This window comes from Blennius ocellaris, assembly GCF_963422515.1.
Source record: "Blennius ocellaris genome assembly, chromosome: 7".
NCBI lineage: Eukaryota > Metazoa > Chordata > Actinopteri > Blenniiformes > Blenniidae > Blennius > Blennius ocellaris.
This window is the reverse complement of record NC_137656.1, coordinates 24,775,021-24,789,264: the sequence shown is the minus strand read 5'-3', so window position 1 is coordinate 24,789,264 and position 14,244 is coordinate 24,775,021. Positions and strand designations below refer to the sequence as shown.

Genomic DNA, 14,244 nt, shown 5'->3' with positions numbered 1-14,244 from the left:
GTATTGCTGTCGTAAACGCCGGTCGTGGTTTTGTGAGGATTGTCAGTTCAGTTGTGCAGTCGTAGTAAAACAAAAACAAAATGTTTCCAGTCTCGTGGTTGAAATACCTGAAGGAAAAGAAAAAAGCATAGACACACCGGCCGTAAAGTAGGAGTGATGTTTTATTGATTAGTTGAAAGCAAATGAAGGTCTAGACATAAAGAGAATTCACCATGAAAGTTGATTTTTAATAAATCACAGAATGCTAAAAGTACAAGAAGCATGGGTTTTAAGTTTTTTAGGTGCATTTTTGCAAAAAGTTCCACATTCATAAACATTCAGAGACCAAAGAAGTCGATCCGTTGTCGTCTGAGAGCACGAGGATGACGGTACAATCTTCTCACTGAAGCAGTTTGTGCTCTCGGATAAAGGTTTTAGTTCACACACCCACAAAAAAACAAAAACGTACATTCAGAACGCTTGTTACTCCAAAATGATTGGCAATCTGAATATTGAAGAATATTGGCTTTTCACGCAGGTGAATTTGTTTACAAAAGGTTTAGATACAGCAGGTTCTCTATCAGTTTGCACGTTCCCCGAAGGAACCCGCTGCATTTACCAAAGTCAGCCCGATTTCAAACACCGCTTTGTGCGTTAAGCTCCAGTAAGCACTAGTTTTAGAAAAAAAAAGCATTGAATCAAATCACTATTTTAATGTGAAGTTTCAGTCAACTTCCGACGCGAGGCAGCTCTCAACTAATCAAGTGTTCTCGTAAGCGTAAGGCAGTTTAACAAGATGGCCACCAGAGGCTATTAGGTACTTCAGAATCTTCTTGCTATTTCAGTTAGTTTGGGGCTTTTTTGTGTTTCTTTACGCCCCCTAGTGGTTAAAATATCTGAACATGATCCCAAACTGGGTGAATTTGAAATGACGTGTTTCGTACACCACCAGGTCGATGCTGAAGAGAATTCTACTGACAAAAAAATAAAAATTGCACAGTCGAAGGCTGCCGTTCATGGCAGGGGTGGGGGGGATGTCGAGGGACCACCGAGAAACGATCGAAAAGTTTTTATTAAAGCAGAGAAAAACGTGGAAGATCTGAGTTTTTCCCCGCAGGTTTGGTGTGCGAGCTGGAGAGCGTGTCCAGACTGACGGAGGAACTGCTCCATCACTTCAGAAAATTAAGGCAATTCCTGAACTGAGGAGTAACAAAGGAAATGGCAGTCGGTTTTTTTAACACCATTAATAAAAACATTTACATTTTGTGCTACTGACCAACATACAAAAAATATTTTTTTTAAATATCGACATTTGAACTTTTTTTCCCCCCTCTAAAGAACGTTGAGTGGCCGAGGTTCTTGGTGACCAACTGACTGCAAAGTGTGGCTTGTGTTCAGACTAATCCAAGACGTCAACTGGGGCTTTGACAACAGGTGCTTCACACAGACCACGAACAACACCACCACCAACTCCACATGGTCCACACCCATACAGTACATGAAGGATCTTTTATTACCGTCTTAAAAGTCTTGAGTTTACATCACAACCCAACGTGATGAGGATTCCTGTGTTACGGAGGCGTAGTACCGCGGATTCTGACAAACCTTCCCCGACACTTTGTGCATATGTCTGTTGTGGCTTCTGAGCTCGGGGCGCCGCGGGGGGAAGGGGGGGGGGGGGGGGGGCGGCGAGGCGGTCAGGCTGTCGGTTCGTTCAAGTGCTTGAGGCGGATGCGTTGGATGTAGCTGATGTTGGCGGGGCTGTAGCGGCCGGGGCTGAAGTCCGGCGAGGCGGCGTGCCGGGCGGGACTGAAGCGGGCGGTGGGAGACATCAGGCCGCTGACGGGGGAGCCGGGGGTCTGATGCTGCAACCTGAGTCGTGGTTTTACCACAGCAGGGCTGGGCCAGCTGGACGACACACAGCAGCACGGGTCAGTGGACACGTCATGACAGAGGCGAGGCTTCAGGGAAACTTCCCAACGGAACCAGTGTCGCTCCCCCGCTACAGGAGGTGAACACGTTTTGGCCTGGACTCTACTTGGTTGTGGTCATAGTGAGGCTCCAGTCACTTCATTGTGAGACACAGACACTTCAGTCTACACCAGGACTGTCCAACACACTGGTAAAGTAGTAATAATAGCCTTTCAATGTACTGCGAGGTACAGCTGTGTAGTACGTGTACACGCACGACTTCAGCCACTGAGAGCAAATATTTATTAAGCAGGACTCCACACAACTGCAACACCAAGAACAGGGGCTGTTGTGAGAGTTGGACCATAACAGGACTTTCCAAAGTGGAATTAACATGTCCCCTCAACTGAAATCTAATTTCCCCCGATAATGGGATTGAAGGAGATGAAATCACGAGACATGGTTCATGGAAGTAGCTTCTGCCACTGACGACCAGGAGATGAGCGAAATCAATATCACATGGCTTTTTAAATCAGCTCATCTCACTGCTATTTCTTTTTCATGAGGTGATGTTTGTATTTAGATGCCGTTTCACTTCAGATACTAGATATTAAGTAATTCTCCCTGTGGGAGAAAATACAGAAAACCACTACAAAATATTGGCTATGAATCAAAGTACAAAGTCCAGAAGGTGATTTGTCATTGTGACATCTGAAGTTAATTATTTAATGAATAAAAGAACTGATAACAGATCTAAGAAGTTATCATGATGTGGACGGGTCTGTTTTCTTTCTGGTTCTTTAGACACTTACAGGACCGTTTTCTTCTGATGTTTGAAGAGAAATTTCAGTTGTGACTGGTTGAGGGCCAAAGACTGACGTTGGGCTCCACTTTTAATTAACCTGGTTCGTTTTAAACTCTCAAAGAAGCAACGTTGGGAGTTTTTAAATCAAGTGTCTACACATGATTATTACACAAACACAAAAGGAAAGCAGTATAATTCTGTCACCTATTTGTAGCTGAATAAATACGTAAATGTGGTTTTCGAAGATGAGGTAATACATTTCAAAATTACCTCTGAAATGTTGCCAAACATTACTTACAGTATTGAGCCATTAATCTCATAATCCTATTTGAGCAGACTGTGACTCTTTAAGGCAGAAACTGGAATGGGTTAACCGACAACAGGAAGTCTCCTGCGTTGCAGTAAAAGGCGAGCCAGGCGGACTAACCTCTGCATATCTGAGTCGGCGTACGACTTCATTGTGCTCCTCCACTTGTGAATACTGGGATACTTCTGCACGTCGAGGTCCGTTCCCTCCAACGCCAGCAGCACTTCTCTGTCCAGCTTGGTGGGAGAGTCTCTGGAAAAAGCACGCAAAGTGTAATTATTGCATTAAAATGTGTTGGAGGCGTTCTGCCCTCAGCACCTGTAGAAACGACTGGAATATTCAGACTCTTCAACACTTCCTCCGACAGGCTGTCGGGGGGGAAAGCTGTGCAACTCACCCGTCGATAAAGAGTCCTCTTCTGATGTGCGGCGGCGTCCTGGGTAGGAACTCGTGGGAGTTATCCAGCGACTTGTAGGAGGAGCCGGAGGAGCCCGAGCTGCTCAGGTCTCGGCCCCCGTGGTCCCACGACTTGGACCGAGCGCAGAAGTTGCGAGCCCCCGTCGCCGACCCCCTAGTCCTACCCAGCGCCTCCGGGCTCTCCTCCGCGTCGAAATACTCCTCTGAGCTGCCGCTGCTGCGCTTCTCCTCCGCCGCGCGCCATCCCGGCCCGTCGGCCGCCTCATTGTCCTCGCGGCCGAGAGACAGCCGGTTCAGGCCGGAGCTGAGGTCCGAGGCGGAGAAGGAGGCGTGGCCGCCGCCGCTGCTCCTCCGCTCCCGACAGCCGCCGGGGCTGTCCGGCGGCTCCTGCAGCGTCATGCGCTCGAACTCCACCATGAGGTTGGAGATGGGCGACAGCAGGCTGGAGGAGGACGGAGACGTGCGCGGGGACACCTTGTCCCCGTTGTGAGTCCTGTCCCTGGAGGACGCGCACACCTTGTTCTTGCAGACCACGCCGGGCGACAGGAGGCCGTCGTCGCAGCAGCACAGCAGGTCCTGCTCGGCGGCGGTCTCGATGAGGTCGGCGCCGCGGTGGTGCAGCGCGATGTGGAACTCGCGGCCGCCCACCGCCCCCTTCAGGACGTCCTTGGACGCGGCGGAGGAAGTGATGCTGGTGAGCGCTGCGTTCTGCCGGTTCTTCATCTCTTCCAGGCTGATGTCGTCGCCCTCGTCCAGGAAGGCACCGACAGAGATGGAGTTGCAGAACTTCTTGGGCTTGCCTGAAACCGGGAAACATGATGAGAGCGATGTAAAGACTGAACCCGCCACTGCTGCAGCGCATTTCCACCCGCAGAGCAGCTGAACAAAATTCTCACCAAATCTAAAGCCTGAAAACTCGTTATTTCACTGTTGAGGACGATCTGAAATGCCACACGTCTGCTTCATGACCCACAACGTTGGACGGTACCTGGAGACGGGGTTTTGAACCGGTTGCTGGTCTCATTTTCTCCTGCTTCCTCTTGAGCTCGTGGACTGAAGTCCTTCTTGCCCAGGTACTCTTCCAGCTTGCGCAGCCCCTCAGCCGACGACAGATCCACAAAACACTCCAGGAAGTCCCAGTACTCGGCCCAGGGGTGTCCCTTTTCATGAGCCAAGTCTCTGTGGACAGAGGAGGACTGTTGACTTCATGTAAAGACAATTTCTTCTGTTGTTTTAAAGCCCATTAAACACACCTAACGTGTAAGCGCATGTTAGCGTTCAGGACTTATAGCAGCATTCACAGTAACTACTACACCAAATTAAGCTTCGATTAAATTAGAAACAGAAGAATAACAGTCATCAAAAGACAGCTACAGTTTAACACAGGATGATTTTAACATCTGGCTTGATGGCACTCAAAACTTCTGCAAACATTCATTTTCCAAGGTATAAAATACTCTGTGCTCAGATTAAACAGTTCAGTATGTACCTGCCCACTCGTTCTGCTCCACGGTCCATATCAGACTTAAGGATACGATGGATAAGTTCTGCTCGGTCTCTGGGCGGCGTTTTCCAGGACCGACGAAAATCATCCGCCTTAAATTTAAACAAACAACAACAACAAAAAAACAAGCTGACGTGACAATCAGTTGTGCTTGATATGCTTCGAGGTGATCAGGGGGAAGAACTTGCTTTAGAAGGACTGAGGGGCCCAGCGAAGGCAGTGACGGTCATCAGGGGGTCCATGGGGCTTCTCGTGTGGCGCTGGATCAGCGAGAGGCTCTCCGAGGCCTCGGGGGACCACGGGGCGCCGATGATGGGCTGAGAGGTGTTGTCAGACGCCCTCAGCAGAGGGACAAAGCAGCGATCTGGGAGAGAGGACACACAACCACAAGTTCAGGCGACGGCTTTGACCATTCTTTTTCCAACAATGGCGACCGGCATTTTCACGGGACGAACACGACTGGGACTCAAACTGTACGTTGGCACGGTTCTTCAAAACAAAATCTAATTTGGTGTTGCTGTCGCATGTGTTGCCGTCAGTCCGCGTGCAACACACTGAGTGGAGAAATGCAGTGCAGAGCTTCATGCCAAACGACATTTCTCCACACAAGCATCAGACACATCTACTAAACCATTCTGAGCCTTGGGAAGATGAAGAAACACAAACCATCCCGGTCAAATCCTCCACAGTTTGTTCAGCACACTGTAGGACACACCGAGTCATGTACGCCAGCTCAGAGCACAACAACAACAACAACAACAGCAGCAACAACAAGATCGACAAAATCTCACATGTGGTGTCACTTCCACACTTGCTGGTGCTTTAGTGTCAAACTGGAAAACAAAAACACAAAACTGTGCAGCCATACCCTCCAAGTAGTCGCTGATCTTCTGTCTGACTTCTTGTGTTTTGTTTTTCCTGCTACAAATGAGCTGTGGAGAGCGAGAGAGAGAGAGAGAGAGAGAAAAAAACAAAGCGTAAAAAATATACTACAGGCACCGACATGCAGCTGTTACTGGATCAGCCCAGGGAAGAATCTGCTAATCTAAGTTTAGCTGACAATGTTCAGTGAGTGATTGTTGCCAAAAGATTTTAAGAGCGAGCCGAAAGGTCACGGCTTCAAAACCGCCGCTCCCTCAGCTGCTGCTGCCGGGACGTCGTGGTTCAGTAGCAGCTGATGTGCGGCTCACACTTGTACATGTGCATCTTCAGAAGCTCTTTCAGCAACAACAACTCAGGCTATGTGCCATGTTTTCTTCATGCCTGTCACTGAGTTTAAAAAAAAAAAAAGAAAAAAAAAAAGGCTCAAAGTAAAATTTCTCACATCATTTGGCTTCAGTCCATCCTTGTTCTTGCAGTTCTTAGCGATGTCGGGATGAGAGCACAGGACATTTACCACATCTGGACACCCAAACTTACAGGCAAAGTGAAGTGGCGTTTCAAAGCTCTAAAACAAAGAAACAAACACCGACTCAATCAAGTGGCATGAACATGGCGGAGTTTGTCTCAGCGGGTTTGGTGAAAGAACTCACAGCCTTGTCCGGAGTGTTGAGGTATAGGTCTACAATGTAGCGGATGCGTTTCTGCAGCATGACTTCCTGGTCGTCTGGGTACATGAGGCGCATGAACTCCGGGTTCTCCAGAGTGTCCAGCAGCAGCTGGGCGATGCCGGCCTGGTTCTCCTTGGCGGCCACATGCATGACGTTGTAGCGGCAGCCCTCCTGAACGGACAAACCGGCAGAACAACATCACGGGTCAGGACTTAATCCTCTTCAACAGGAAGGCTTTCTTTTTCTTCACCTGACACCAGGAAGTGAGGGACTCATCATCCTCCACTGATTTCACTTGTAATGACTAAGGCTTTAGACACAATAGTGGCTATTTATAGCAGCGGAAGATCAAATAACACCAGGTGATGGAGAGCAGCTTAACCAGATACATTTTCGACAAACATTCTCCTAATTATGTGTTATAAAATATTACAAAAGATCTCTTCAGAGATATACGCTAGGTGACATTAATTTGGTCTATATCACAATACCATGCATGTTAGAGACACAGTTATATATAAACAGATTACAGCTTTTCTCTTCTCAGCAGAGTTTCACGTTTATAAAACTATGATTCCACAATTAAAAACAAGCCCAGACAATACAGCGTCTTTGAGTTCATTAATTTGCCCAAGAGATTTGTGAAAATATCTTGCGGCTGAGAGGACTCAATGTCAACTTCATGTTCTCACCTGTACAATGGTGGGATTGTCCCCTGAGCCAATCAGGTAGCGCGGGTTGCTCCAGACCAAATCACAGAAGGCTGACTCATCGCCTTTCTCCACAGCTTTGCGTAGTTTGGCGGTCAGATCCTGGGTGCGGGGGCTCTTAAAACTGTTGGCCCTCTCCCGGTTAATGGTATCAACTTCCATGTTGTCTGGTGGAGAAAGAAAAAGTAAACATGACTGTAGTTCAGTTCCAGGACAGTTTCAGTCGCTTTGCCCTTAGAGAGTGATGCTACTCAGCCAGAAATGTACAAACATTTCAGAGATCAGACAGAAAATCTAGTCTAAGTCTTTGTTAAAATATTAAAGGGCACTTACCCTTACTGGTGGCCAGCCCTGGCTTGATGGGCGACACACATGGAGCGGACTTGCTGGGAGATGGGAAATGGTCACAATAGTCGCAGAGCCCCTTGGCAAACTTCTCAGCGTCCTCTCGATTGGAAAAAGCTTTGCTGAAGCGTGCTCCCTTCATCATCTTTACAGCTTGAAGGGCATCTTTCTTATCTGTGTACACATGTACTCCTTCTGCACACACACACACACACAGAATTAGCATTCCACCCATATTCATTGTTTCTACATATTAAATATGGTGCTGTAATAACTGAATGCTTTTTATGTTTGCCTCTATGCTCTCTAATTAGCCTCTTAAGTTGGAGTTGCAAATAAAAGCCTGCCTGAACTGGCTGACAAACATTACCAGCATTGATTTGGTTTTTTTTGGTGGCTCCAGATTAATTTAGATCATGACTCTGTTCCAGTGAGGTCAGGGAGTCCAATTGGCCAGCCGCCTATCTCCAAAGAAAATAGTAACAAATGCTTTTATCCACTTAGCAAACATGAGTGTCGAACTACAAGCAGCAGATACGGACAGAGAAACCGGGCAACATGACGGATAGCTCAAATAAACAAGCAACATGAATCAGGAATCAGAAAAAAATCAATAATTTCAAAGTTTTAAAGTGATTGAACACTTAAATGAGCATTTATTTTGTGTCAAAAGGTTTTGTATTTTAGCGAAAACATGCTGCCGAATAGACTTCCATTCCCATTTGATGCCATTTTCATAGAAAAAAAAGTCAACATCTTTGAATCACCGCACACTGAGAAGCAAAGTCGCTCTTACCATTTCGAGCCAAAACATCATCCCACGGCGGACAGACTCCATAATAAAAGGTTGGGGACACTTGTGCTGGCTTTGAAGGAGTTTCTGTTTTGGACTGAGAGATGCCGTCTTCAGCGGGGCTGCCCGACACGTTCTTTACTAAAATGTCCTCCTCCTCTGGAGGGTTGAGACCGTAACCGTAACCAAAGTCCAACTCCTCACCGGCAGCGTTGGAGGCGCAGCCGCTGGCTGTGGCAGCAGCGGTAGGTGGCGCTGTGGAGGGAGCACACTGCACAGGCCTGACGTAGTCTGCCGTGCAGCCCGAGACGCCATCTGAAGATTTGCCGTCCGTGTCAGTGGTGCTGCTTTCCGATCCGGCCAGGAAACGGGCGAGCTTTCTTTCAAAGGTGGCTCGAGTGGTCGCAGTGATGGGGCCACACTTGAGGTCCGCTCTGGCAAACTCCTCCCGCAGTTCATCGGCACTTAGCTCCCGCAGCCTGCTCAGAACCGCCTCCATCCTTTAGCTGCCTGCAAAACAACACACACACACGTCAACAAGGACCAACAGCTGGTCTTAAACTTAACCACTGTGGCGCAATGTGTTACACTTAGGACTAGACTAGTTTATGCGACACTATGTAATCAAGATTCTGAATATTTTTGTCTCCTGTATAGCCCAGCAGTTCTACACTTTTGTAATTCTAAATAATACTGATATTGAATACATAATAATTTCTATTACAAACAGGTAATAGACAATCAACATCAATAGCATTCACAATCAACATTCATCATGATCACATATTTACAGTGTTTGTCCCTAACAGTTCCAACATGTCACGTTATTTAGGCAATTCTATTTCCTGAGCATTGCAGCTACTTCATGTCTCATAATTAAAATGTGTACCCTGAAAAAAACATGAGGAAAGTTAGAGATAAATCTCAGTTGCTCATTAATTGAAGTGCATTAATTTATGTACACATACAAGGTCAACTGATCTTTCTTTTTAACTTTAAAAACAATCTCAATACACCAACAAGCAGTCAGAATTTGCAAATTGTAAAATAGAATGAAAACACTTTACTAATCCCAGAGCGAAATTTTTTTTTTAGCATTGCTTCACATGGAATAGGAAAGAAAGTTAAATGTCAAAAGCACAATATTGAAAATAAATGTGTAAAAAACCCTATAAACAATATTTACAGGGAGGAGTTATAGTCAACAAAAGACACCAATTCTGCTCACAAATCACTCAAGTATGTAATGATCAAAACCCGCTGTAAGAAAACATAAAGTATACAAATGCCAGTGGCACGGGTGTTTATAATACCTACAAAAATCCAACATATCGTTTCTTACCAGGGCCAAAGACACTAATGTGGGGCTAGCATCTGCGAGCTAGCGTGCTAACCAGCAGGTCAGCCTGAGAAGCCGGGGACCGAGACTGGCGAAGCTAACACGTCAAAAACCCAAGCGGCTGTTGGGAAACGCACATCTGGGACGGAGATGCCACAAAAACAGCTCGATGATTCATAACAACGTCGGTCTGTTGGCTCGCATGCTGTCACGCCCAAGTATGTCATTCGAGGTGGGCTTTCGGGCTGCAACGCCACCGACTCGATTCGTCTCCGCTGAGATGATGCCGATAAAAATCCGAGTGCACGCGATGACATCTGCAAACGAACGCGTGCCCGTACTCACCGAGGACCATTTTTATTGTGGACACGCGGAGTTATGGGACAGCGCGTAATTTTGCACAGATAATTTGTTGGGAGAGACACAAAGCTGGAGACGGTCTGGAAGAGTCTCATTGTTTACAACGTGTTCTGCGCATGCGCCATTTCAAGGGAGGGCGCACGCTGCGTTCGCGGCGTGTGGGAAAATTCAGACACTGGACGGCCGCGAAGGTGGCAAACGTTCAAAACGAAGCGAATTATCACAAATATCCATAAGAACAGAGCAGATATGTAGGTTATGCACAGATAACTTTATAGAGGTTGTGGCGATCAACTGAAAGACAGTAATGCTAAACTTCCACATTTTACAGACTTTTGAGTTTGATTATGCACACAAAAGTTACGTGACAAAAATCACTTGATAGTGTTTGCATCTATTATTTTCTTCAATAAATGGGGAGCACAACAAAAACGTGATAAACAAGGATGACGCATTATTGACATACAGCTTAAGTGTGGCACAACATCTTACATTCTAACATAATAACCCTTTTAAACATATACATGCATCTCAAAGAGTACATATGCATTTAATTGTATATGTGCCCTCATGCATTGTAAGATAATTGTGTTATGTGTGGCTGCTTATATAGATACAATCACACATATCACAATTATGTTTATCGTCGTTGGTCACCTTTCGTCTCATGAGACGATGGGCTGTACCAGGTCCAGACACTGCATCTTCTCGTGTGGCTGTGACCGAATTATACATCTACAACATTATTATAGTACTATTAAGTAATAAAAAGTAGGTCCCATGTTTCTCCTTTGGCCTTATCTTGAAGCCATCTATTGCCAATGTGAATTTACATGTATGAAACAAATGAATTCCTTTTTTTTTTTTAAACAACAAATTTAAAATATTATGATTGCTGGGACACATCATGCTAATGTTATCACATATGAATAATTGCTTGTTTTTAATACGTTCTAATGTAATTGATCATATTACTTCCACAATTCCCAGTTCTCATGCCTTGCAGTAATTTATGTATGAATCATGTGTTTCTTTTTGTTCACATGTAACGTTAACGTGAACATCGGCTGAGATTGACTGGCAATAAAAAAACAGAACTCTTCTCCTGCTAATCAGACACTTTTGACTTGTATAGGTTTATATTTGGTGTGCAACTGTTGTACTAAATTATCGTTGGCACTCGTAGTAGGATTTATTTTTCCAAAGCCAGTTTGTCATGACTTTACCCTCACAATGTGGGAATCTCACTTTAACAAACAAGCAACATATTTATCCATTAAGGAGAAGTTTGTCCTGAAGGCAACAGTTGATCCCGACAAAGCAAACAGTATTAAAAGCAGAGATAATGTCAGTGTGTTATTTCCATCGATTACATTTTTTTTTTTTTATATTATCACTGAGTGAATAAATAAATGGCTTCAACTGTAGAAAATAACTTACAATTTAGTGCTTTGGACAGAGCTTGTTCCCCCAATATTATTTGTTTTTGTCACACATGATTCTAATCAAAAGCAAACCCTAGTAGTCAGCACTGCAGGCTGATAAACTGAAGTTATCACTGAAAATATCCTATGTGATACCACTGCAACACAATTCCTATCTTTTATCACTTGTGGCTACAAGCCCATCTTTGACTCTTTTGAGGTTTCCGTTTCTCTTTTTTTATTCCATCTTATAATCTTATCTCCTATTTTGTTTTATGCCGTTTTAATTCACTGCTCATGTACATCACTCTGTTTTCAACCATGACTGTGACAAAGCACTGCAATGAAAGAATTTCATGGTTTTTCTCAAATTAAATATTCAATAAAGTTATACAAACTACAGTAATGTTATCTCCATGAAAACCATTTAAACAATCCTTTTTTGGTGTCCTCACACTATTGTTTCTACTTAGATATTTATTAGGTATATATAGTCATTTACTTATTTTCATGTTTACGTTCTGTAAGAAATATTACATTTAATGCTAATTTGATGTCGTTCCTTTTTGTGAATACTTTTGTTTTTATTGAAATTCACTTGCAAAAGAACAAAAGGAAACAGAGACTTATAACATCAATCATATTCAGAATCAGCGGCAGTACTATATCAGATTGCAGCAACTATAATAAAACATAAATAAACAAGGTTGCATCCAAGCAGAAGATGGAGATATACAACTTTGAAATTGTGAGCAGAGGGGATGAGGAGGAATGCCACCCACCACTTCCTTATTCTCACAAATATTCAATCCATTTTGTAATTTAAACGTCATTCTTTAATCTCAAGGTTAGTCTTTATGTCTCATGAATCTCTTTGACGAATTCAATCCCATTATCCACTGAAGGTGGGTTTGTTTGTAACCATTTGAGTAATTGCTTTCTTTGCTGCTGCCGTTAATATTTTCAGGAGATCACCTAAATCACATAATTTAAACGTCAGTAGTATTTTTTTTATTCAAAAATGTGTTTCATGATCTGATCTACCAGTTGTTTTCCCAAAATACACTATAATATGTGGTGGGGGTTCACATCTCTACAACATTTTACAGAGGGCAAATTGGAAATACATATTTGTAATTTTATACAGACATAAGTCACATTTTCCTTTCCAAGCTTCTCATACTAAAAAGAGGGATTTCTATTTTGTGTGACTGAAGTAGTCTATACCTGCACATGCACTTTGTGTTTCATGGGTTATTAATTTCTATAATTCATAAAAATTTAAATATCTCAGGATGACTTGTGATGCGAGTGTAATTGTGTCGGGACTCTGTCTGCACCGTCCCATTGTTACAAACACCAGAGCTGCTATTTACGGACTTTCCAGCGACCCTGAATGCAGCATCATGCTCTACCTTGACCAAAAGTGACGAATTCGAGGAAATGGTAACCTAAGCTAACCTTGGGATGATGTTTTTGTTTTAAGGTGAACAAGTTCGATACCAACTCATAACAATCGAATATAACAAACTGGTGATTTGGTTAATAAAATAATAATAACACGTCAAAGGATATTCTGGGTATGTGTCATGTCTACAGGCCAGGGAAGCTAAAGAACAAGCATGACATGGCGAAGACATTCTTACAAGTGAAGAAGCGTGAAATGTAAGCAACAGTTATCTCTTCAAAGATTTATATTAAGGAGAAATTACGCGAGTCACTATAAATAGGGGAGATTCCGCTTCCACAGCATGCTAACGGCCGTTAGCCATTTAGCAATGCAGGGAGCTAATTAGTGAAGGTGCCGGTTCGCATAGCAAACACACTCACGGGAACGGTAACAACACGGTTATTGTATTCTTACCGTACACATCAGTTACTGTAGTGCACTGATATATGAATGTAACGTGCTTTGGAAGTGTGCCATGCCCACCTCCTCCTCTCTCCGCCCGGCGACACTTGCTAGGGGTCTTCTCACCGCGACGCTTTCAAAATGCACAGCGCGAGGACCTGCCGGCGTCCGGCGCTCTGCCTGAACAAAAAAAACAAAAAATAAAAAACACTGCAAACTGAACATTTCTCAGCAATGTGGCGGATAATAAATTATGCTACTCTGAAATAAGGCTTCATAACTAAATGTAACATAGGAGGTGTCGCTGAGTTATATTCTGATGTTACTGATGTTAAAATAATCGCTTCAAACCTTCCAAGAAAATGAACACACTTCACGTTTTGGTACACTTTCAAGTTGCACAGATCCAAATACAGAAATAGAGTGGAACATGCATTTTATGAAATCAGGCACGTTTCATATAAGGTCACTTACAATAATATACAATATGTTAGGGGTCTCAAAAGAACTGGAGCCAATCCCATCTTGAAGCTTTTCAATGAACTGACAAACCTCAGAAATCAACAAATTCTAGTTAGACACATGACAGCTCCATGCTCATATATGGTCATATTATTTAAAATGCACGAGACCAATCCACATTATAATATTATCAAGCAACTAATGAGTTTTTCCAAGTTTCGGACCTTTCAGTATATGATCATAAAATTGTAATTTTTGTAAATAAAGACAGATTTCTTTTAAACAGGGCTTTATTGATAAGTGTGGTGATTGAGCAGAATTGTCCAGGAAAATCAAGACTGCAGAGGCTCTTCCACTAACGGAGCTTGATTTGTTAATGTCACACTGGATGTTAGTCATTATTGCAGCACAGCATTGTACAGCTCGTCATAAATGTAATAATGGCAGTCAAAAAAAAAGCCACACATCTTTACTTACTTTACTCTC

At 43.8% G+C, this 14,244-nt stretch overlaps 1 protein-coding gene across 4 annotated transcripts; it reads right to left on the bottom strand.

The window, feature by feature from the left end:
* Nucleotides 1-201: 201 nt before the first annotated feature.
* Nucleotides 202-13,428, bottom strand: ankle2 (ankyrin repeat and LEM domain containing 2). Of its 4 annotated transcripts, none has more exons than XM_080500113.1 (13): nucleotides 13,378-13,428; nucleotides 8,325-8,831; nucleotides 7,517-7,723; nucleotides 7,166-7,350; nucleotides 6,456-6,644; nucleotides 6,248-6,370; nucleotides 5,792-5,855; nucleotides 5,112-5,287; nucleotides 4,909-5,015; nucleotides 4,408-4,598; nucleotides 3,400-4,219; nucleotides 3,123-3,254; nucleotides 202-1,887 (listed from the first exon to the last, which is right to left on the bottom strand). In XM_080500113.1, exons 2-13 carry the CDS (start codon nucleotides 8,818-8,820, stop codon nucleotides 1,677-1,679), a joined length of 2,901 nt encoding a protein of 966 aa, XP_080356239.1. In that variant the 5' UTR covers nucleotides 8,821-8,831; nucleotides 13,378-13,428; the 3' UTR covers nucleotides 202-1,676. The 4 variants fall into 4 exon arrangements, with proteins under 4 accessions (XP_080356239.1, XP_080356238.1, XP_080356240.1 ...); XM_080500112.1 differs by having other exon boundaries at nucleotides 13,309-13,392; XM_080500114.1 differs by lacking the exon at nucleotides 13,378-13,428 and adding an exon at nucleotides 10,006-10,106.
* Between the last annotated feature and the right edge of the window lie 816 nt (nucleotides 13,429-14,244).